General features: G+C 43.9%; 1 protein-coding gene across 1 annotated transcript in view; it reads right to left on the bottom strand.

The window, feature by feature from the left end:
- Window positions 1–24,602, bottom strand: part of mrpl23 (mitochondrial ribosomal protein L23) — a 58,600-nt gene that overhangs the window by 27,115 nt on the left and 6,883 nt on the right. Inside the window, exons 3-4 of the mRNA XM_052060142.1 lie at window positions 16,040–16,122; window positions 10,419–10,492 (exon numbers count right to left, since the gene is read on the bottom strand). Coding sequence (XP_051916102.1) covers window positions 10,419–10,492; window positions 16,040–16,122 — 157 coding nt within the window. The remainder of the gene's footprint in view (window positions 1–10,418; window positions 10,493–16,039; window positions 16,123–24,602) is intronic.

Genomic DNA, 24,602 nt, shown 5'->3' with positions numbered 1-24,602 from the left:
TTTTAAAGCAGAGAGTAACTAAATACAGACACCAAATCAGCAGGTTAATTAACCAGGGTTCCCACTCTTCCACTTGCTTTTTATTTATGGGCCTTTTAAGGACTTTTGAGGGCTAATTTAGCCATTTTTAAAGATTTTTTCTCCATTCAGGGGGGCATTCACTGTGGATTGAATGAACAGAAAGCCACATATCACTGAGCTGGTGGTCAAATCATTGCTGCCAAAGGAAGGGCTCATCTTTATTTTTAGGGGCAATCAGCTAGCCCTTTATTTGACATACTGAATGTCAAATTGGCCCGAAATGACCCAAAGTGATCATGTGATCATCATTGGAACTGATCGGAGACGGCGGGAAAAGCAGAGCGGGAACCAGGAAGGCATGACAAAACTATGAATTGGAAGGATGGGGAAAATGACATACACAAATGAAATGAACACCACGGGTTAATTTTTAAGGATTTTTGAAGCCTTCCCTGAAAATTAAGGACAATTAAGAACATAATTATACAGCTTCTTTTTTGATGGAATTTTATGAACTTTAAGGGCCCGTGGGAACCCTGTTAACATATGTCAAAACACAAAACAATAATACAACAGCTATGCAGCAAAGACACATGGCCGAAAACTGGAATTAGTAAAAATTACATTATGGTCAAAAGTAAGTTAATATATTGTATCAATACACACAATATCAGCAATATTATTTGTTCATTCGGCTTCACAGTGCAGAGGTACCGGGTTCCATTCCAGCTCCGGCCTCCCTGTGTGGAGTTTGCATGTTCCTCCCACATTCCAAAAACATGCGTGGCAGGCTGATTGAACACTCTAAATTTTCCCTAGGTGTAAGTGTGAGCGTGGTTGGTTGTTCGTCTCTGTGTGCCCTGCAATTGGCTGGCAACCGATTCAGGGTGTCCCCTGCCTACTGCCCGGAGACAGCTGGGATAGGCTCCAGCACCCCCCGCGACCCTTGTGAGGATCAAGCGGTTCGGAAGATGAATGAATGAATGAATGTTCACACTACATCTTAATGGTAACCTCAGTCTGTCTGCTGTGTTAACCAAATGCGTCCTCAAAGTTACCTGCATGTGAATAACTAGAGTGAATGTCACTCATAACATGGTGCTTAAGGAAGTAAATACAGTTCAGCATTTAGGGGCTGATCTTTTTATCAACTCATGTCTACAGACGAGCGATGCGGGACGAGGTAAAAATATTTTAGGAAATTGAGGTGAGTTTTTTCGACCTCCTTGCATGCATACACACCTCTACTAACGATGACATCAATTCATTGCCATGCTTAAGAAATCAAACATCTGCGTGGCTGAATTACTGCAATCACCACGAATGCCCACTTTTGCCTCATTTCTTCATTGGGATTACCACAAATGCCCACTTTTGCCTCATTTCTTCATTGGGATTAAATTTAAGTCACATATAAAGTCAATACTGTTTCTCAAAACAACTTTGCAGATTCACAGACAAATGTCAATATCCGTCCCAAGCACCATTCCCCACCAGTGCGGAGAGCATTTTGGGCAGTCTGTCATTAAAGACAAAATACATTTTTTAAAAATCAGATACAGGTCACATATGGGGAAAAAATAAAAAAATTAGATAGTCGCATTTGTCTGCAGTTTGAACGTAGTCCAAGTCTTTAGGTTCATCCAGTGAGCTAGGTGGGTGCTGGAAAATAAATAAATAAATACAACATCCCCTAACAACAATCTCAGCCAATCATTTGAGAACCAGACTAAAATTGTTATAAGCACTTCTGATTGTTATGAATACTTTTTAAACATATTCCAAATGTCATATAATTTCAAAGTTCACAGAACGGATTTTTTTTCAAATGAAAACAACCTTTAAAGAATGGTGATGAGATGAGGTGTCTGACATACACAAAGAACATTGTCAGAAGTTATAGCCTATCCTCTTGAAGTCATGTCATGAATCAACACCTATAAGGAATGTGTGGAATAAATTAACTCCTGACAATAAGTCACATTGAGATGATAAAACAAAAATCTTCAAAAGAGCCCTAAAAACAAAACAAGTGCTATGTGACAAGAAAATGGGGTCAAAAGTGCAATGTCAAATTAGTTTTCCCCGAATAAGCCTCTTGGAGAATCAAACAGATGTAAGTGTGAGAGCTGACTGCAAACATTTTTAAAAACATTTACTCCGAGCGTAGCCGTTAGCAATGCATGAATCCAATCTCACTCTGACACATCATTCCCTGTGAAGTGTAGCCAAACCTAAAAACAATGTAATCGGCAAAAGATTGTTCATTGCTCAGCTGTTGTTTTTTTGCTCATCCCAGTACCAGCACCTCAACTCTATAACACACAAAACAGCCCCGATAACTTTGCGCCATCTCTGGACCTCCCCAATCTGGCATGTCTCCATCATGACCTTATTCAACTCCAATGGTCACTGCACGCATGTGCATCTGCGCACACACGCACATGCACACACACGCACACAGGCTCTTTACCCAATAGTTGGGTGAGGAAAATGTCAGTCACGGAACCCCGCTAACAGGAGGCCTCCCCTCAACCACAAACCAAGAGTAAGGAATGAGAGAGAGAGAGAGAGAGAGAGAGAGAGAGAGAGAGAGAGAGAGAGAGAGAGAGAGAGAGAGAGAGAGGAGAGAGGGGGAGGGATACATAGAGAGAGGGAGAGATAGAAAGAGAGATAGGGGTGGAGAGAGACAGAGAGAGAAAGAAAATGCATTACAGCTGCAATATTAGCTGATGGAGGAAAGGATGAGGGTGGAATGGGGGCCTTGGTGTGAGCATCGACCTACAGAACACTCTCCCACATGTGGAGTCAATTAGGAAAAAAACTTGTTTTGTACAAAATGTTGCAAAAGAAAGTATTTTTCTGTGTATGAGTGAGAGAGAGAGAGAGAGAGAGAGAGAGAGAGAGAGAGAGAGACAGAGAGAGAGAGAGAGAGAGAGAGAGAGATCAAGAGAGCATATGGGGAAGCAGAGGGAGTATGAGGCAGCAGGTTTTTATTTTATATTTAAAATTCATCATACTGTTCACCATCAAGTGAGCATGATCGTTATTATAAAGCAATTGATACTTGCTTTATAATAACACTCCCTCAGAATATGGGTCTTGTTCGTCAGCGACCAGGCGTTTAACAACGCGATCCTTGTGGGAGTAGCAAGGGGAGGGATTGCCTCTTCCGATCGCCAAGCCCAGGGGAATTCCCTCAAAAGCTTTCGCTGGATTCCTCCCCGAGAAAGGCGTGGAGAGTAGAAATGCCATGGCGCGTTGGGAGAGCCAACGACTGTTAGCAAGCACGAGGCGACGGGGTCGAGGGCACACCACGCCGGAGCGATCGAAGTGTGTCTCAGATCCCGTTTTAGCTTCACGAGCTGACCGCTACGTTTGCCGCGGCTACGGCGGCGGCGCTTCTGTGAAGGGAGCGAGCGAACGCGGAAGAGATCAGACGGCAGGTTAGCCAAGAACGGAGGTAGCGTCTTTTCACCACTGTCTTGCCAAAACGCGGCCGAATCTCCGACGTGTTGTTGAATCAATAACAACGATCGGCGATCATAAACCAACCGAGACGCTGTTAGGGAGGTAACAAGCATTGCAAAAAATTTAAAAAAACCCGAAATGGCAGGAGCGTCGCCGAACACACTGGCGCACAAGCGGCCATCTTGGGCACACACCAAGTTGTGCCCAAGATGGCCCATTAACATGAATGTTAATTACTGTACCGTATAAGGTTTTAGAATTAAAGATATAAGTAAATACGTGTACTGTTGTAATCTCTGTCTCAAATATGTAAAGCACAAATACTGTTTGCATATTTTAAACATGCTGGTATGTGGGATGTTTCTTGCTTGCAATAACATCAATGACCAGACAGAAAATGGCATTGTGGACAGCAACTCTTCCCATCCACCTTACTCCCGCATGTACATACATGTAACTGGTCTGTTGTCAACTGCCTGTAGTTTTTAGACCTTCACAGACAAATGGTGCTAACATACTCCGGAACAGCCGTGAAATCCCTATTCACATTTAAGTGTGACAAACATTACATCCACATAGACAAACACAAAGTCTTTTTTGAAAACCTAAAAATGAAAACCAGTCGCTCGTTGATTAAATTGTTATTTTTGTTGTTGTTGTTGTTATTACGACCAAGCAAAAAAAATGTTTTTGTATTTATCTGAATACCCGATGATGTAAAATCCAAATACCAAAATATTCAAGAGCTACATCCCAAAAGTGAACTGGTAATTTTTATTTGAAGTCAGAAGTAACTCAACCCGCAACTCAGGGGGCATTCATTCTTCATCAAAACCTCTAAACGACCTATTGGTTTCCGGCAAAAGTCCATTTGCAAAAGCCCGTTCATATCAGGCATCAACACAACTTTGTACGTCACCGAGATCAAGATAAAGTGATGCCAGAACAAAGAAGCAGATGGCATTTTTGGTTCACTGCAGTGGATCATTTAAATTTCATCCATACAAGAAAGAGGACTCAAAGAGACCTCTTTATACAGTTAAAATGTTTTTTTTAACCAACAAAAAGACTGCAAGTTCTATGTAGCAGCTCTTTTTTTAATACAGCAGGTAAGATAAAAAAAAAAAGGAAGACAACAATATATGTAGCAAAATCTTCAATTTCTCAATTTGTTTTTAGGACTCCTGGTTGAAAAAAAAAATCAGTGTGAGACAGTCCAAATGACTGAGTATTTAAGGATGCCGACCCTTGCACTAGGGTATGCATGACCGACACACACACACACACATACACACACACACACACACACACACACTGAAGTGTGAGACAGTGGCAACACTAAACTCTGCTGGGAATTCCACACTACTTGCTTGGTAACAGAACACAGAGTCTGCTTTTGAAAGATTCATGGTTACTTCAATTATGGCACTAATGTTGCATCGAAATTGTTGCATTTACACCATTTTCATAATTCATCCATTTCGAGACAGAAGATTGTGTTTCATGTGGGAAGTGCTGCATAAATACTAAAATTAAACTTTTCTACATATTTTGACATTGTTTCCATCTGCAAATCATCTTTTTTTTGTTTAAATACGGGTATTGTTTACGCTTATTAGTGTGTGTGTGTGTGTGTGTGTTGTTTACGCTTATTAGTGTGTGTGTGTGTGTGTGTGTGTGCTATTAAGTACCGTAAATCAACTATTAGTGCCAATTTGTTATACAATATCTGTGTTGCCTTCTCTGCCATTTATTGTAACTGGTTAGCAAAAGATTTAATTGGGGTTTGGTTAGAGGCCCTACCTTGCCCATGAATTTATCCGTGGTCAAGTGAACTTGCATGGGTGCATATGTGGCGATTAGGAATGTTCAATACCACTTTCTTTCAGACTGATACCAGTAGAAGTATGAAAAAAACCCTGAAAAACTCTTGAAGAGCGCATGGTGTATGTTCGGCAAACATTTTTCATTGTGACCTTGAACGAACCCTGTCGTGAAGAGGTATTTTGTGATGTGCTGTCAAACGATACTCCTTAGGGTTTTGTATTATGCTTCCTCATTTATTTTGATGGTCCACTTTCGGGGACTTTGTTTGCTTCCTCCATTCTGGGCCGGAGGTGCTCCCACACCTGCAGCTGAACAGCAATCACCACCTGTGTATAAGACCTCTGCTGATCTGCAAGCGGGTGCGAGATGATTCGTGACCTACGAGTGGTATCTAGGCCTTTTGTTAGCGCACAACTGTTTGGTGTACAACTTCTTACTCTTGCTCGTTTTTTCCTAGTGCCTCCCTGCCCAGCCTGCCGCTGCTCCTTCACCCCGGACCAAGTCAGGCATCAACACAACTTTGTACGTCACCTCCAGGCCTGGAGGTGGGGCTCGTTGGCAAGCGCCTGGTGGCCGGGCCTACACCCATGGGGCCCGGCACAGCCCGAAGAGGCAACGTGGGTCCCCCTTCCCATGGGCTCACCACCCATGAGAGGGGCCAAAGGGGTTGGGTGCAATGTGAGCTGGGCGGCAGCCAAAGGCGGGGACCCTGGCGGTCCGATCCTCGGCTGCAGAAGCTAGCTCTTGGGACATGGAATGTCACCTCTCTGGCAGGGAAGGAGCCCGAGCTGGTGTGTGAGGCAGAGAATTTCCGACTGGATATAGTCGGACTTGCCTCCACACACAGCCTGGGTTCTGGTACCAGTTCTCTCGAGAGGGGTTGGACTCTCTTCCACTCTGGAGTTGCTCACGGTGAGAGGCGCAGAGCAGGTGTGGGCATACTCATTGCCCCCCGGCTCAGTGCCTGTACATTGGGGTTCACACCGGTAGACGAGAGGGTTGCCTCCCTCCGCCTTCGGGTGGGTGGACGGGTCCTGACTGTTGTTTATGCATATGCACCAAACAGCAGCTCAGCATACCCACCCTTTTTGGAGTCCCTGGAGGGTGTGCTGGAGAGTACTCCTGCTGGAGACTCCCTTGTTCTGCTGGGGGACTTCAATGCTCACGTGGGCAATGACAGTGAGACCTGGAGGGGCGTGACTGGGAGGAACGGCCCCCCGATCAGAACCCGAGTGGTGTTTTGTTATTGGACTTCTGTGCTCGTCACGGATTGTCCATAACGAACACCTTGTTCAAGCATAAGGGTGTCCATATGTGCACTTGGCACCAGGACACCCTAGGCCGCAGTTCGTTGATCGACTTTGTAGTTGTATCATCGGATTTGCGGCCGCATGTTCTGGACACTCGGGTGAAGAGAGGGGCGGAGCTGTCAACTGATCACCACCTGGTGGTGAGTAGGCTCCGATGGTGGGGGAAGATGCCGGTCCGTCCTGGCAGACCCAAACGTATTGTGAGGGTTTGTTGGGAGCGTCTGGCGGAATCCCCTGTCAGAAGGAGTTTCAACTCCCACCTCCGACAGAGCTTTTCCCATGTTCCGGGGGAGGCGGGGGACATTGAGCCCGAGTGGACCATGTTCCGTGCCTCTATTGTTGAGGCGGCCAATCTGAGTTGTGGCCGTAAGGTGGTTAGTGCCTGTCGTGGCGGCAACCCCCGTACTCGCTGGTGGACACCAGCAGTAAGGGATGCCGTCAAGCTGAAGAAGGAGTCCTATCGAGCCTTTATGGCCTGTGGGACCCCAGAGGCAGCTGACAGGTATCGACAGGCCAAGCGGGACGCGGCTTCGGTGGTCGCCGAGGCAAAAACCCGAGCGTGGGAAGAGTTCGGTGAGGCCATGGAAGCCGACTTCCGGACGGCTTCGAGGAAATTCTGGTCCACCATCCGACGTCTCAGGAGGGGGAAGCAGTGCACCACTAACACTGTGTACAGTGGGGATGGGGCGCTGCTGACTTTGACTCGGGACGTTGTGAACCGGTGGGCAGAGTACTTCGAAGACCTCAACTCCACCAACACGCCTTCCTTGGAGGAAGCAGAGCCTTGGGACTCTGAGGTGGGCTCTCCTATCTCTGTGGTTGAAGTCACCAATGTGGTTAAAAAGCTCCTCGGTGGCAAGGCCCCAGGGGTGGATGAGATCCGCCCGGAGTTCCTCAAGGCTCTGGATGTTGTGGGGCTGTCCTGGTTGACACGCCTCCGCAACATCGCGTGGACAACAGGGAGAGTGCCTCTGGATTGGCAGACCGGGGTGGTAGTCCCTCTTTTTAAAAAGGGGGACCGGAGGGTGTGTTCCAACTACAGAGGGATCACACTCCTCAGCCTCCCTGGTAAGGTCTATTCAGGGGTGCTGGAGAGGAGGGTCCGTCAGGAAGTCGAGCCTCAGATTGAGGAGGAGCAGTGTGGTTTTCGTCCCGGCCGTGGAACACTGGACCAGCTCTACACCCTTAGCAGGGTCCTCGAGGGTATGTGGGAATTCGCCCAACCAGTCTACATGTGTTTTGTGGACTTGGAGAAGGCGTTTGACCGTGTCCCTCGGGGAGTTCTGTGGGGGGTGCTTCGTGGGTATGGGGTACCGAACCCCCTGATACGGGCTGTTCGGTCACTATACCACCGATGTCAGAGTTTGGTTCGCATTGCCGGCAGTAAGTCGGAATCGTTTCCAGTGGGGGTAGGACTCCGCCAAGGCTGCCCTTTGTCCCCGATTCTGTTCATAACCTTTATGGACAGAATTTCTAGGCGCAGCCGAAGCGTTGAGGGGGTCCGTTTTGGGGCCTCAGTATTGCATCCCTGCTTTTTGCAGATGATGTGGTGCTGTTGGCTCCTTCAAACGGGGCTCTCCAACTCTCACTGGAGCGTTTCGCAGCCGAGTGTGAAGCGGTTGGGATGAAAATCAGCACCTCCAAATCTGAAACCATGGTCCTCAGTCGGAAAAGGGTGGCGTGCCCCCTCCGGGTCAGGGAGGAGATCTTACCCCAAGTGGAGGAGTTCAAGTATCTTGGGGTCTTGTTCACGAGTGGCGGTAGGAGGGAGCGGGAGATCGACAGGCGGATCGGTGCAGCGTCTGCTGTGATGCGGACGTTGTATCTGTCTGTTGTGGTGAAGAAGGAGCTGAGCCAAAAGGCGAAGCTCTCAATTTACCGGTCGATCTACGTCCCAACCCTCACCTATGGTCACGAGCTATGGGTCGTGACCGAAAGAACAAGATCCCGGATAGAAGCGGCTGAAATGAGTTTTCTCCGCAGGGTGTCCGGGCTCTCCCTTAGAGATAAGGTGAGAAGCTCAGTCATCCGGGAGGGGCTCAGAGTCGAGCCGCTTCTCCTCCACATCGAGAGGAGCCAGATGAGGTGGCTTGGGCATCTGATTCGGATGCCTCCTGAGCGCCTCCCCGGTGAGGTGTTCCGGTCATGTCCCACCGGGAGGAGACCCCGAGGAAGACCCAGGACAGGCTGGAGAGACTATGTCACCCAGCTTGCCTGGGAACGACTCGGGATCCCCCGGGGAGAGCTGGAAGAAGTAGCTAGGGAGAGGGAAGTCTGGGCTTCCCTGCTAAAGCTGTTGCCCCCGCGACCCGGCCCCGGATAAGCGGTAGATGATGGATGGATGGATGGATGGATCGTTATACCGGAGACAAATTCCTTGTGTGTTCTACATACTTGGCCAATAAAGATGATTCTGATTATGATTCTGAAAAGACCTTTGGTCTGCTTATTTGGTCCGCGCCAAAAGCGGACTTAATTTGTTTCCTTTTTTTCGTTGTATGTGAACTATATTTTATGAACACAGTGGACAGAATTGACAAGGGTGGCATACAGAACACAGACCCGGCCTGAAATTAAGGAAAAGATGGAAGTCCTACTTGCTGAATTCCTTATCTGCACATTTACTCATGCTCATGCTCATTCAACACAGGTTTTTCGAAGCTCTGTTTCTAATTTCAGAACAGCATCAACAAATGTGTGCAATAACCTGACTCGGCATATGTATAAATAATAAAATGGACACCTCTCTGAGTTTTAGTCTTTCTTCAAAATAACGAGTACAAAATAAGAATAAGAATAATCCATCCATGCACCAATCCATCCATTTTCTGATCAGCTTATACTCACAAGGGTCACGACGTGTGCTGGAGCCTATCCCAGCCGTCTTCGGGCAGTAGGTAGAGGACACCCTGAACCGGTTGCCAGCCAATCGTGGGGCACACATCGACATCCATTCACGCTCACGCTTACACCTTCGGACAACTTAAGAGTGTTCTATCAACCTGCCATGCATGTTTTTGGAACGTGGGAGGAAACCGGAGTACCTGGAGAAAACTCACGCAGGCACCGGGAGAACAAGTACAGTATACTCTAATCAACTTTATTTATAGAACACTTTCCAACAAGGCCTGAGCCGACATCGAACCCTGCACCTCTGCACTGTGAGGCCGACGCTCGAACCAGTCAACCACCGGGCCGGCCAATAATTATTATTATTATTAGTAGTAGTATTATGTTCAACTTTAACCATTGTAGTAAGCAAATTAGTCCTTAACTTAAATTTAGGAGCACCCGAAGAAAATTTTGAGGAGCCAACAGTAAATTGACCTGTGTTAGACGAGGCCTCTTAATAATTACATTAGTGATTTGAGCTAGGCTGTTGTGTCACTGTGACCTTTCCTTCTGCCTCACCATCTTCCTGTCTATCTGCACTCATGGCACGCCTATATCTAGTTGAAACCAATTAAGACACACACTGTCACATCTCGCATTTTGGCCCATCTCCCCGACTATACATTTTATGCAGTTTTAAACAAGTGAGGGCAGATCAGTTCCACGCAACTACTGAGGCAGTCCTCTGTTGTAGTGGAAAATTGAAAACCCCAAACTGAGACAAGCAGAGCCAAGTATAAGGCTGCGGAAAACTGAATACGTACAGTGCAGTGGAAAAGGGGCTTCGGTGTTGAAAGGTCTCCACCCCCCACCGTTAACAAGACAGGAGTCAACGGGCTAATTCTCCAAATAACACATAGATTGGGAAAAAGTAGACGTGTATGTGCGTATTCTTACCAGTTGAACATAAGCTACTTTGTAGTCAGGTTGCTTCACCCTCTGGTTGAGGTGATTCCTCTTCTTGTTGGAACCTGAGAAATAAAGAACAGCGTAATCAATGTGTAATCATCACATAAGGCAAATGTGAATTATGAGACACTAATTACATTTACATGACACAAGAGCAAATCTTATGAGTGCATCAGGCCCAACTGAAACCAGATTTTTAAAATACATTTGAAGACAACTGAGCATACAGGCTACAGAAAACATACTGTTTAAGTCCCCATGGAAAATTGTATACTTTTAAGCAACCTATTAACTCTCCATCCCAAAATACGATATATACTTAGATGTTAAATCAACACCAGGTCAAGTACAGATTATTTCTTTATTTTTCAGTTGTGTAAAGATTTATTCTGTTGTTTTTTTCAAAATATGTAAAATACTGTATGTATTTTGATGCATGTGCAACTTGCCCTCGTGTACGAGACCTCAGTGTTGCCATAATAAGAGGGTGTTTGAAAAATGTTCAAGTACTGATATCAGGATTCATTTAAGAGGGCATTTCCCCCCAAAACAAAACCAAACTAACAAATAAATGGACAGAATACAGAGCGAAGGGAAGGAAACAATGGCTTAATCGCATCCTAATTAATGTTGATTATTTTAAGGCCCAATAAATGCGATTGCATTTGTGGTAGCGGTGGCCCATATGAAACAACAGAATCGTTTCACTGAAATATGAGTATAAAATAAATAGGTGGGTGCTTCTGGAGTACGGGGTACCAAACGCCCTGATGCGGGGAATTTGTTTGTTTTACCACTGATGTTAGAGTTTGGTCCAGATTGACGGCAGTAATTCAGATTTGTTTTAAGTAAGGGTTGGATTCAGGCTTATGGCCATGACTTGATGAACCAATCCCTCTATCCCCTCTGTACTATGAGGCGGATGGGCTAAGCTAGGGGTGGCCAACCCGCGGCTCGCGAGCAGCATGCGGCTCTTTGGCTGGTTCAATCCGGCTCCCGGGCTTTAACATGACTCGCATCGAAAATGTCTCGAAATGGCGATGCCATTCAAACGAAGGCGCTAACTACACAGAATGTACTACGTCAGCCTGTCATCAATCCCGTTACTTGATTGACACAGAGGGCAACCAATCAGATGACTGCATCACAGCTCATGCGCAAACAATGGCGCTAAGTTAGTCAGCGAATTACCTCAGATTTTAAGGCAAGGGTGCCAGATACGTCGATCAGAATCGACCGGGAGCCAGCGAACTGGTCCCAAGTCAACCGCACAGCGTGGGAGGAGGTTTGTTTGTTTGTATCTTTAGCTTTCGTTCATTTTCGGCCCATTTCGACTGTTGCTCATCGTGGTGTGCGTGCATACGTGCGCGAATGCACTGGTGGGCACCTGCGTGAGTGCATGCGAGTGCGAGCGTGTGTGTGTGTGTGTGTGTGTGTGTATGCTTGCACGTGCATGATCAGGTCGTTCTTGGGAAGTTGGTCGATTCAAAAGTCGATCTTTGGCCCCAAAAAAAAGTGTGTGTGTGTGTGTGTGTGTGCGCGCGTGTGTGTGTGTGGTAAGGCGGGGAGCAGAGTTGTCAGATGAGCAGCTTTGCATCATATACATAAATCAGATGCCATTCCTTTCATAAATTAGTACCAACCTAGTACAGTACGTAGAGGAGAAAAGGAGTTCAAGAATAAGTCATCAATCAACATCTATGATCTATGACAGGCCAATGTCCAGGTCATCAAAATGCTTAAATCCTTTTGACAACTTGCTTGCTGTTGGTCAAGTCAAAAAGCAATGTCAATGATGTTTCCATCGGAACAGTTATATATTACAATATGAAAAAAATTAACTTTCCACTGTGACATTTGAGTGTCTGTGTGTTTGTGTGGTACATGTAGCGAGCATTCATGAGAATGGCAGCCCACTGCACAGGGAAAACCGTAAGCAAAGTTGTAAAACGCTAATACCCTCCCTTCCCAAGCCAACTGGAGGTCCCTGTGTGAGTGGAAGACAGAGGTAAGGTGCGTGTGGCTCTGTGTGTGTGTTTGCGGTCACGTTGCTGAGAAAATCCAAAGGGAAATATGACTACCTTTCTAAGACACTGACCTGTCCCTCCTTAAACAATTAAATACCCACCCACCCAGTGGATCCAAAGACACGCACGCACACGCACACGCACACACAAGCATGTTGGAAAAACATTTCAGCTTCAGGTAATCCTTTCCAAACATATACGGAAACACAGGCAACACTTTCATAAAACACTCGCAAATGCAACCACTCCCACTTTCTCCCACTTAGAGATTGCGGTTTGGCAGCCAGATATCACATTACAAATCCCAGACCAGTAGGGTATCCATGGTAACTCCTTCCAAAATAGCCCTCCTGCCCATGGAGGGAAGAAAGGGTCCATGTGCGCCCCTCACTCTTTTTTTGCCTCTTCCTGTCTTTATGCTGCCAATGGAGTGGAACTCTCAACATAGACAGGGATACCTTCTCTGACGCACTACAGGATCACAGAAGCCCCGAAAGACCCCTTTCTTCTCTAGCCACCTCTGCCAATGCGCCAGTCCTTCTGTTTCCATCTACACTCCTCCTAAGGGGCTCTCCTTTTTGTCAAGCCTTAATGACACCACCCTAGTAAATAGTGTTGATGAATCTTTCACAATGTAGGCTGGGGATAGGAGGGATATTATTCCCTGTTACTATAGTTACAGGCTGGATAAACAACATTTTCCATTAGGACTAGAAGTGTACAAACATATCGTTACACATTTTTAGTTACACAGTTGAATGATGTTTGTTCTGTCTTATGTACTACCATACCAAATCTCAGGACCACACGAATTTCAAAAAAGATGTGGCATGGCTCATTTAAACAGGTTTTTAGCATCCGGCAACTTATTTGTACCTTTATTTTTTTGAAATAATATATTATTATTTTTAGATGGGTGGAAATGTAGACGACTAGCACATCTGCCTCACAAAGCTTCGTTTCGTTTTCGTTTCGTTCGTTTATTGAACATAAAACAAATACAGTAATAATTTGACAGAAAGTAAGGTAAGTAAAATATTAAAAAGGAAAGAGGATCAGTCATCATTCAACACAATTATTATGTTCAAGTAGGAAGAAGTAAAAAACGTATCTAGTCCTACTCCATGTAATGTGTTTATATATATATATATATCCATCCATCCATCATCTACCGCTTATCCGGGGCCGGGTCGCGGGGGCAACAGCTTTAGCAGGGAAGCCCAGACTTCCCTCTCCCTAGCTACTTCTTCCAGCTCTCCCCGGGGGATCCCGAGTCGTTCCCAGGCAAGCTGGGTGACATAGTCTCCCCAGCGTGTCCTGGGTCTTCCTCGGGGTCTCCTCCCGGTGGGACAAGACCGGAACACCTCACCGGGGAGGGCTAAGGAGGCATCCGAATCAGATGCCCAAGCCACCTCATCTGGCTCCTCTCGATGTGGAGGAGAAGCGGCTCGACTCTGAGCCCCTCCCGGATGACTGAGCTTCTCACATTATCTCTAAGGGAGAGCCTGGACACCCTGCGGAGAAAACTCATTTCAGCCGCTTGTATCCGGGATCTCAGATATGCAAAGTTCAAGTCATCTAACTGCTAAGATTAGAAGTCACAATTTAACCGTTTTATGAAATTTAGTCTGTATCACAGTGCAGTATAGTGGTAGTATGAGTCCTCATCAAAACAGACCGAAAAAACACTGTCCCTCACTCACAGATGGCTTTTGTGTGGGTCACAGTAGTTTAGTCAGGGGATGGTTAAAATCTGTCTACATGCTTTTCAGTCGAACCATAATTGTTTCGACACGGATGCAACGTTGAGGAAGTAGACCTTGAGTTTGTGGATTCGGACCTAGATGAGAAATTCTGTCTGATCAGGCAAAAATCTGAGGAAGCTCAGGGGCAGGCAGAAAGTAGGCCCGCCAAGTGGTCGCCCAGCTTGGGTATTGGAGTGAAACATGTAAACAGCACATTCAGAAAGTATTACTTACAATTCTGTTTATTGTTTTTGTGTTGTATCTTCACATTAATTTTTTAAAATGTGGCCCATCAGCCCTAAGCTATTTACAACCAGCAAAAACTAAATGCTACAATATTTTAAGCACACAAGTACTGTGACTGTTGTGAGTTGAATTTGATATTCAAGTACACCTTCCATTCTCCCAATTATTTTTAATATACAAATATAGTATACAGTACTTACATTGCAAACATACAGTATAAACCTCACAGTAATGTGTGTGTGTGACGTGCATCCATCTGTGTTCAATTGAAATGGAGGACATGACTTGGAAAGGCTGGCAAAGAATATCATAGTAAAAAAAACAATCCTTGGGGTGAAAGGGACTGCCTGGAAGGACTCAGAGACAGTATTGTGGCATGGCACAGAACTGGGCAAAATTACAAATAATTTTCCGCTGTACTTACTCATGTTCCTCAGAGCACAGCGGCCTCGATAATTCTTAAATGGCAGAACTTTGGAACAACCGGGACAATTCCTAGAGGTGGCCGCCCGGCTAAACTGAGCAATCGAGGTAGGAGACCCTTTGTAAGTAGTGTGACCATGAAACTGCCGGAGTCCCAGAAATTCTCAGAAAAATGAGAAGTGCCAGAATGACAACCACATGATATTGGAAAGGTGAGTCGGTTCCTTCCAGAAAATGCATTTTCAGTTTATGACCTTCATGACAGCAACAACCTGGCTAAAGCACTATGCTGTGCTGACAGTCCTCTCAGTCTATCACTGATGAACGCCCGTTTTGCTGAGAGAAACACGCCCCGCCCGTCTCGTGTGTTTGTCCGTGGTGTTGTTCTCACAGAAGGATGACGAGCAAAGACAGAGAAGCCAGGCTAATTGCTTATCTAGCCTAAGACTGACACTGCTAGCGCATCCAACACTGGAATTAAGTGCGTGGGGGATGATCAAGTCCACTTTTCACCGATGTCTTGCTGGAACTGTGAGGAGAATATTCAACTTCAAACAACAAAATAGCATCCCAAAAAAAATTGAATGGAAGGAAAACAAAAAAACATGATGCAGCAGAGGCTTGTTGTGTGACACTCTTCATTTTTTCTTTCTTAAAGTTAAACTTGACCAATGTTGGTGTGATTGTATTTATTTGAGGCATGCCTTGTTATCGGTCTAGTTCTGTTGATGCTGGACTGATGAATGTGACATAATTTTTTCCCCTTCCAACATCGGCCCGATAGTTACCTGTCCGATAGTTCTCGTGCATCCTTATCTAAAACTTGCCAAACTACATCATGGACATCCAAGGCCAGCTGTGGCAGGGTCACCGCAACTTGGCTCATGTTGGTCCATCTATGTGTGCCTTGCGATTGGGTGGCATCCAATTCAGGGTATAACCCGCCTACTGCCTGAAGACAGCTGGAATAGGCTCCAGGATGCCTGTGACCATTGTGAGGATAAGTGGCTCACTCCGATAATGAATGGATGAATAATTCCAGAGGTACTACTCATCTTTTTTTAAAAGACATAATCAGTACATTGTAGATATTCGTTAGACAGTGTAAAACCGTAGTCAGTAACTCTCTGGGATGTATTAGGTATGGACAAAGTGAAAAGACACTCACCATACTGTATCCTTGTGCGAACTTCTCCCACTGGAACATTGTATATCTTCTCCAGATAGTTTTTGACATCATACTTTGTCATTCTGTCCACACATGCCAGCACGACAGGGGGGGTAAAACCCGCAGGTAGGTTCCGGAAGGGAGAAGAAAACATTGGTTATAGAAGGCATTTTTACCATTGATTATAATGTTTTTATATAGAAACAGTTGATGAGCAGTCGCTTTTATTTCCTTAAAATCTAGTACTGAAGAGAAGGCCCTACATCAAACATACTCATCACACTCTCATTCAGATTTTATCCCTGTGCGGCATAAAACGGCAGGAGAAAAGAAAAGAGAGCGTCGGTCTTCACCCAATTAGCTCGCTGTGTGTATTGATCGAGTGCAGTGAAATCCTATACAGGAAGCAGGCCTGGCACCAGCCACTGTGCTGGACCATTCAAGCTTCCACTAACCCACTGGGCAGCATTTGAAACATACTGCTTTGACCAGAGGAAGAAAGGCTTTTAACTGCTAATCAATTTAGCGAATTTGATTAGCCTGGTAGAGAGCACTTCCCAAATGCGTCTGACAAAGTGCTTTATAGTGACGCTGTGGTCTAACATAAGTACCTCGGATATGGCGTCTTCTATCACATTACACGCTTCTTTGATTGAGTAGGATAATGTGCATGCCTGAATTTCACTAGGATACAACATAAATATCTCCAAATGTTGGAACAATATGAGGTGAGGCCAAAAATAAAAAAATAAAATAAAATAAACGATTCTGTGGAACACAAAGAGTCTTTCAAACTCAGGATGAGGTAATATGTGTTCCATCCTGTACAACAATTTGCCTTTTCTGCTATACTGGCATACTGTACATGTTAACAAAGCTGACATTTTTGTAAAGGGCTGGTTAAACTCCTTTGAATTTAGAAGGTGTCACAAAAAAAAACAACAACACATTTTTCCTCTGAACAAAATGGTATGCAAAGCTTAACTGTTGATAGCGATTTCATTTTTAGCAACATCCCACAATGGATGGATGCTTTTATTTGCATATCCTTTTATTCTTCAGTTCAGTATGTATTTTCTGTATGAGGTTATCAAGCGATAAGCATAATACGTGATGATGTAAACCAGAGTCCCGGATCTTCAGGTACGACCCGGGGACCAAATGCCAGGTATATTTGTAGGATACTCTACATACACAAAGTAAAATTGGGAACTGTTTTCCAGTACATTGTGCTTTATTTTAAATAATATCACATGGTTCAAAAACAGACAGCTCATCGATTAAACACAGGTTTTGACAGCTTTCAGGGAATTATAGTAGATTTGTGTTTGTTCCATTATTCTTCTTTACATACTGTACAGCAGGGGTGGCCAACCCACGGCTCGCGAGCCGCATGCGGCTCTTTGGCTGGTTCACAAGACAAGCGTCGAAAACGCCTCGTCGTTGGCGCTGTCGGCGCTAAGTACACAGAACTAACTACGTCAGCCTATCATCAATCTCGTTACTTGATTGACATACGGGGCAACCAATGAGATGACAACTGAATCACCGCTCATGCGCAAACAACGGTGCTTAGCGCAAATGATTGACAAACAGGGAGCCGGCGGACTGGTCCCAAGTCAAGCGCGAGCGTTGGGAGGAGGAAATGGAGGGTCGGGGGGGATGTCTGTGTGTTTTGATTTTGTTTGTGTTCAGTGAGGTTCTCGCTCTCGCTCATCTCGGTGTCTGTTCGTGTGTGTGTGTGTGTGTGTGTGTGTGTGTGCGTGTGCGTGTGTGTGTGGGCGCGCGTGCGCCCATGTGGATGTGCGTGATGTGGCTCTTTGCAGGAACACAGTAAAAAAAATTGGCTCTTCGTCTCTGACTGGTTGGCCTGCTGTACAGATTAACCTGCATTCTTCTGACAGACAATCCCAGATGAAATTTATCCAATGCTGTGACCTTTAAAGCTTCGGGGTGTTTCTAAAAGGTGGACTTACACTGAGCCAAAAAGATTAAGAGTATCAGTTCCAAGAAGTTTAGGGCGGTCTAATTACACCTGTGCTCTGAGAGCACGAGGTAGGTGAAAGGGCACAGCCCAAAACGTACACAACAAGAAAGAAGTATATTTGACGGCATATGGGCAAGGGAGGTTAATGGAATAATAGCGAACAATACCGAGTAGACCAATTAATTTTCCAAATGGGCAACATGAGAAACTGGAATGGTTGTCAAGGGCCATGCCAGCATGTTAACTTTTTCTGTGCTCTACAATCATTTAGTGTATTCATATAAAGCATTAAATTGTCTTGCTTTAAAAAGCTGACAACTGTAGAAATATAGCAGGGACTGAAATAATTCTACAATACACATTATAAGCAGTCATTTAAAATTGGTACATTTTTTAAAAAAACATAAATTGACATTAGCAAAAACAAATGTCCACAGTATGCATGAGTTTTATTAAAGCGTACTGATATTTTGACCAATCGCCAACTCATACTAGCTAGTCATAATTGGGGTGTCAAAATTTAGATTAGAAGTACCGGTATATTATTGAACAGTAATGTACAACAACAATTATTGAAAATGGGGTATTTTTGACAACCATTTCCCAGTGTAGTGGAACCTTGATTTGACGGACTAACTAGGGCAAGAGGTCTCTCCTTCAGAACCAATTGTCTATTAAATTAAAGTACTTTTTTACATGGCCTAAAAGTACAGTACAGTACAGTACACAATTATTGCAACCAAAAAACAAAAAAAAACTATTTGAAAAATCTTATGACACGATAAAGATTTTTTGGTCTTTTTTCCCTACGTGTTTTGTAGAGATAGCACATGATTTGGCACCGACAAAAAAAGAAAACTGCAAGAAAATTGGTTGATAAGTGAGCAAGTTATAAATTATTTTTAATGTCTATGCCTTTGACCAGAAAGTCACCCCTGCCAAAATGGCTGCCATGTCGGGACGGTGATTAGCTAGGCTGCTATAATGCACTGGCATATCTAGGGCAATTTTAGAAATTCACTGACGCACTAACACCACTTTGCGAGTGCATGTTTTTAAAGAGGCAAAGCGTGCTCCCCTCGCAATTTCTGAATCCAGCCAACTGTATGTTATAAAACAAATCAGCGGCTCATGCTTCAACTGTTTCTATCTGCACTGCCTGACGCACTAAATACACCGTATCCCCAGTTGGAGCAGCAAAGCCCGTATCCCACTGAGCGGCAAAGGTTTGCAAGCGTTTGCGAATGGAGTGAATGTTGATTTCTCGTCAGGGTTCATTCAAGGTCGCAAACGGTCGCAAAGGCGTTTACCGGACAATCGGCATTCATTTTAATGGTCGCAAACAGTTTTCGCGTCAAGAAAAAGCACTAAAACTGTTGGCGAACATATGACGAACGTCTGGCAAATGTTTGCGACCTTGAACGAATGCTGACGAGAACTCAACATTCGCTACATTCGCAAACACTCGCAAACCTTCCCCGCTCAGTGGGATAAGGCCTCGAGAGCGCTCTACGGCACTGAATCACTGAACGGCACACGAATCTTCATATCTGAGCTTGTGGCTGTTGTGGAGTTTGCATTTCTGTTGTGGGTTCATGTCATTGCATCGAGGCTTTAGCAACTGTTGACTTGTGTTTTAAAGTATTCATTTCAAAGTTTGAAAGTATTAACCCTTTCAGGGACAGCGCTTACTACAGTGGGCATAGTATCATGCTATCAGGGTACATGAAAGGGATAATATCGGCAATTATAATAAATTTTAGGGCAGTGTCAATTATTTGCGAACGGAAAGCTGGGTGGGAATGGAAAACGACTCTTGGATTCTCAGATTCTAAATTATACAACTTGTGCTAACATCTGAAAGTAATAATAATAATAATAATACAAATTCAAACACATCACTACCCATTTTTAATGTGTAAATGCTTTAAATGTCTTCAAATGAGTGATGCTATCATGCGTGATGTTTTGAATTGCCATATGGTTCAATGATGTTATTTCACGTCTAACTCGAGGTGAAATCCAAATAAATGATCACAAACGGTATCATTAACGGTGAAGGAAATCACATCACAGCGGTTTAGTGCCAAGCACGAAACAGGAGAGTTAGCCAAACAAAGCCGCCACTCATTGTCATTCTGCCCTCTTGTCAAGTTTGGGTGGACTCAACACTCATCCCTTCCATAAGACAATATGTATTGCCCAGAAATAACAATAAGTATCAACACTAAGTTCAAGATGATAATAGTAGACTTTGTCTCGAGAGTCAGCCACTGAGAAACCTGAGACTTGACAAGAGAAAGGACAGCTGAGAAGTTGAGAATATAAGAGCGGCGTGTGAAGAATTACATTTATTGTTTGGGGTTTGCTGAGACAAAAGAACAGAAATAGATCAAAGAGTGGAAAGTGTAAGTCCCAACACAGAGATGGTCTGTATCTTGGCAAGTCTGAAGCAAGTAAGTCAAGGTGTCCAAGATGCACTCGAATGCAGTACATCTCAAAGGGCTTTAAAATTCTTGGCATGAAGTACTAAGACAGTCAACACAACGGGAGGACAATTATACCTGTGGTATACATTCTCTTAAACAAAGCGCACAAAATGAGTTGGCAGCACTTTCAAAAGTCCTCAAATAGCTATTCAGTTTGAGGTTTCAATGTGGCTGCCTGGTCAAAGCAGAAAAACTTCACATCAAAAACAGTGGTGGTTAAATGAGTTTTTCCTCTGTGGCTTTGGTACATTTCTCAGAGCAGAATTTAAATTCTCAGAACTACTTATTCAATCTTCACAGCGTAGATTAGTGTCACTCGTGCAACATAAAACAAATGAAATCTGTTTCTCATTTAATTGAATACGTTGCGAATGCTTTGGCATTCCTGTTCATCCTCTACACCTCGGACTTCAGACACGACACTCCAAACTGCCACCTTCAGAAGTTCTCCGATGACTCTGCGATTGTTGGCCTCATTACAGAAGGGGACGATCGGGAGTACAGGGGACTGACAAAGGACTTTGTGGACTGGTGCCAGCAGAATCTCCTCCAGATCAACCCTAGGAAAACTAAGGAGTTGGTTGTGGATTTCTGCAGGAAAAAGTCCTCACCAGCACCGATGAACATCCAGGGTATGGGGATGTGACCCTCTCTATGGGGTCCATAGAGAGGGTGACCTCCTACAAGTACCTTGGTGTTCTTCTCAACAACAAACTGGACTGGTCTACAAACACGGACACCCTGATTAGGAAAGGACAGAGCCGACTCTTCCTACTCAGGAAACTGAGGTCTTTTGGGGTTCAGGGGTCACTCCTTAAGACGTTCTATAACTCGGTGGTGGCCTCGGCCATCCATTATGGCATTGTCTGCTGGTCAGGCAGCATCTCGGCCAGGGACAGAAAGAGACTGGAGCGACTGGTCAGGAAGGCCAGTTCTGTCCTGGGTTGCTCCCTTGACACTCTGGAGGAGGTGGGCAACAGAAGGATGCTAACTAAGCTAAAAGCTATGATGGCCAGCCCCTCCCACCCCCTCCAGCCCGCCCTGACAGCACTTGGTAGCTCCTTCAGCCAGAGACTGTGACACTCGCGCTGCAAGAAGGAGAGATACCGACGCTCGTTCCTACCGACTGCTGTCAGGCTGATGAATAAAAAATAACAATCATAATAATAATAATTTTTATTCATTTGTGTTCATATTGTATTTAATTGAAAGATGTTTGTTGTTTTTTTTCTCTTTCTCCTTTCTTCTTTCTACATACATTCTTGCTGCTGGAGGCTGTAAATTCCCCCATTGTGGGACGAATAAAGGATATCTTATCTTATATCTGCGCAAATGATTACACTAGTCAAGATGTCAAGATGGCATATCTGATCGCAATTACAGAAATGGCTTTCCTTACATCAGGTTTTTGTGGTATTTTCGTTTTTAAGTTTCACCAATAAAACTTTGAGCAATATGGATTTTATTATCCTTTGTAATTTATATGCCCCTCTTCCTCAACTGGCGGACCGCGATCCACGACCGGACCGCCGACCTCCTCTGTCCGGACCCTCGGCAAATTGTATAAAATGATAATTTATAAAGTGATTTTTACGTTATACATTTTATATTTGTGGACTATAATCTGCACATTACCGCGATCGCTTGTTAAAATTATCCGTTGTATTCTTTGCGTGCACTAACAGACGTAATGCAGAGGACCGCGGCAGCGCGACTTTGTGTGTATAATGTTTGACTCACTGGAGACCCTGGCTGAGCAGAGCATGTCGGCGATAACGATGCGCTGATTGGCTCCTCTGAACTGAAGGTGTGCCCATACATACGCGTCAGCGTATACGATGCGCTGATTGGCTCCTATGAACTTAAGGTGTGCCCATACATACGCGTCAGCACGCGTCTATCCCAATACGCACGCATTCAAAATGGATGATTGTGTCAGGAAACAGACGCATGCGCGACGCCACAGTGTGCTCACAGCTTCAGCCTAGGAGAGCCGCACACAGACAATTACACAAGACGAATCGCGTGAGGTTTCGATTGTGTGCAGTTATGCTCCCGTCTACCCGGGGATCTTTGCAGCTGTTTAATAGCAGAACACCGCAACATGGTAAATGGGCATCACAATGGCGTCAAATAATATTTGCATGCCTCAGACATTGCATTCACCTATAGTGGAAGCACATTCCTGTGCTCCCTTGTGTCAGTATTTAAAATGGTTCTTAACTCATCTTCTGATATATTTTTTAAGTGATTTCAGAGGGGATGTGAAAAGGGGAATTGTACAAATGAAAAAGATATTTTTGTTTTCACGTTTAGTATTTATTTTGGTAAAATTAGTATTTTGTTTTGTTTTTGTTAAATTAAGGGGGAAAAAAGACAACTACTGTTTAACAAAGTTAAAGTAAAAATGTCTTATTTCCCTAAAAGGGCTATTTCTATTATTAAGCAGGCACAACTTAACAAAATAAAAGTTACTCCCTTGAACATAATAACTGTGTTGAATGAAGACTGATTTCTTTCTTTTTACTTTTTTATCTACCTTATTTTCTGTCAAATTATTACTGTATATGTTTTATGTTCAATAAACAAACAAACAAACAAGTTCCTGTGCCTCAACACAATACCTCTCATTATTTGCTGTGTACAGGCAAAGTGAAAATTTGTTATTTTCATGCACCCCATTATTGGTTGGTTGTGAGGAGTGTTGATTTGTATAAGCTTGGCCATACTAAATGGGCATATAGCCCTCCTCCCCATGCCCGCCGTGCATGGGACCGGACCTTGGTCTTATTAAAAAAAACAAAAAAAGTGGACCGACAGCATTTCTAGTTGAGGACCACTGTTATATGATTTCGGACATTTCCGAAAAAATCCACCTGTTGCAGCACCTAACCGTAAATTTGTATTACTGAATAGATTACTGTTATATATGACATGACTGTTACAATAATAACAATGATGATGATGATAATATTAAAATAATAATAATAATAATAATGGTGATAATAATGTTGTTGATGATGATGATGACAACAATAATTATAATAATGGAAATTGTGATGTGTGAGAGAAAAAAAACAAGGGCAGATTCAAAAACAACACAAAAAAAATAAATCGAGAAAAGTTTGCAAACTGTATTGCTCAGTAATATACAACTCTCCGCTGCTTATGGTATAGTTATAAGTAATTGTGTTCATTATATTATATTTGTTAATTATAACCTCGCAAACATAGTTCTATAGATTTTCATTCGCCTTTTTCCCAGGTGAATCTTGATTTTTCTTTAACAAAAGGGAAATGTGAGAAGCATGAGATCAACCACTAAGCAAGCAGTTTTCTAAAATTGCTCATTGCAAGAGGAGATATTTAATGTCATGTCAATGACAATTTGTGGCTCAAAAACAAGGGCGAGCAATTCATTTTGCAATGGGGCCAAATGAAAAACTGAAACGCTTCCCAAGGGCCGTAATAAACTGTATAATAAGCTGTAATAAACAGTCCAAATTTTTCAATTTTTTTTATTGGTTATTCTATTTAATTATGTTACGTATGTTCTTATAAAATGCAATATTAAAGCGTGTGATCTTTCTTATTTAAATATACACTGAAAATATTTTGTTTGTTTTCAATTCATTTCAATGAGGAAAGATGATTTGAGATGAGTGCTTGGAGTAGTGAGCACCGTCGTCGTGGAACAAATGAAATTGTATCTCCAGCACTTAATGGACACTTAATAGATGTCGAATATCGTTGTTCAACTAAGATGAATAGTTTTCAGCAAACATTGTTGAGATTCATTTCTGAGAAAAGATCTGACGGGGTCGCCCTAAAAAGCCGTCATGAAGTAGTTGCTCGTGACATACTTGAAGGTTAATTACTCTGCAAAGGGTTTCCAAATTCACTTATGCATTTGTGAAGCGGAACGCGCAAACATGAAGTGATCACAGCGGTAATCGCGGCATCGTTTGATCCAACAGGTACAGTATTGTACAGCTGCCAGACAATGGTAGCTGCTATTACAAAGGCTCAGTTTTCTCAAATCAGATTACAGTGAGAAACCACAGCATGGTCTGGTTTCATAGTTATT

This window comes from Hippocampus zosterae, chromosome 3, assembly GCF_025434085.1.
Source record: "Hippocampus zosterae strain Florida chromosome 3, ASM2543408v3, whole genome shotgun sequence".
NCBI classification, from domain to species: domain Eukaryota; kingdom Metazoa; phylum Chordata; class Actinopteri; order Syngnathiformes; family Syngnathidae; genus Hippocampus; species Hippocampus zosterae.
The sequence above is the reverse complement of the archived record's forward strand: the minus strand, read 5'-3'. Positions and strand labels throughout refer to the sequence as shown.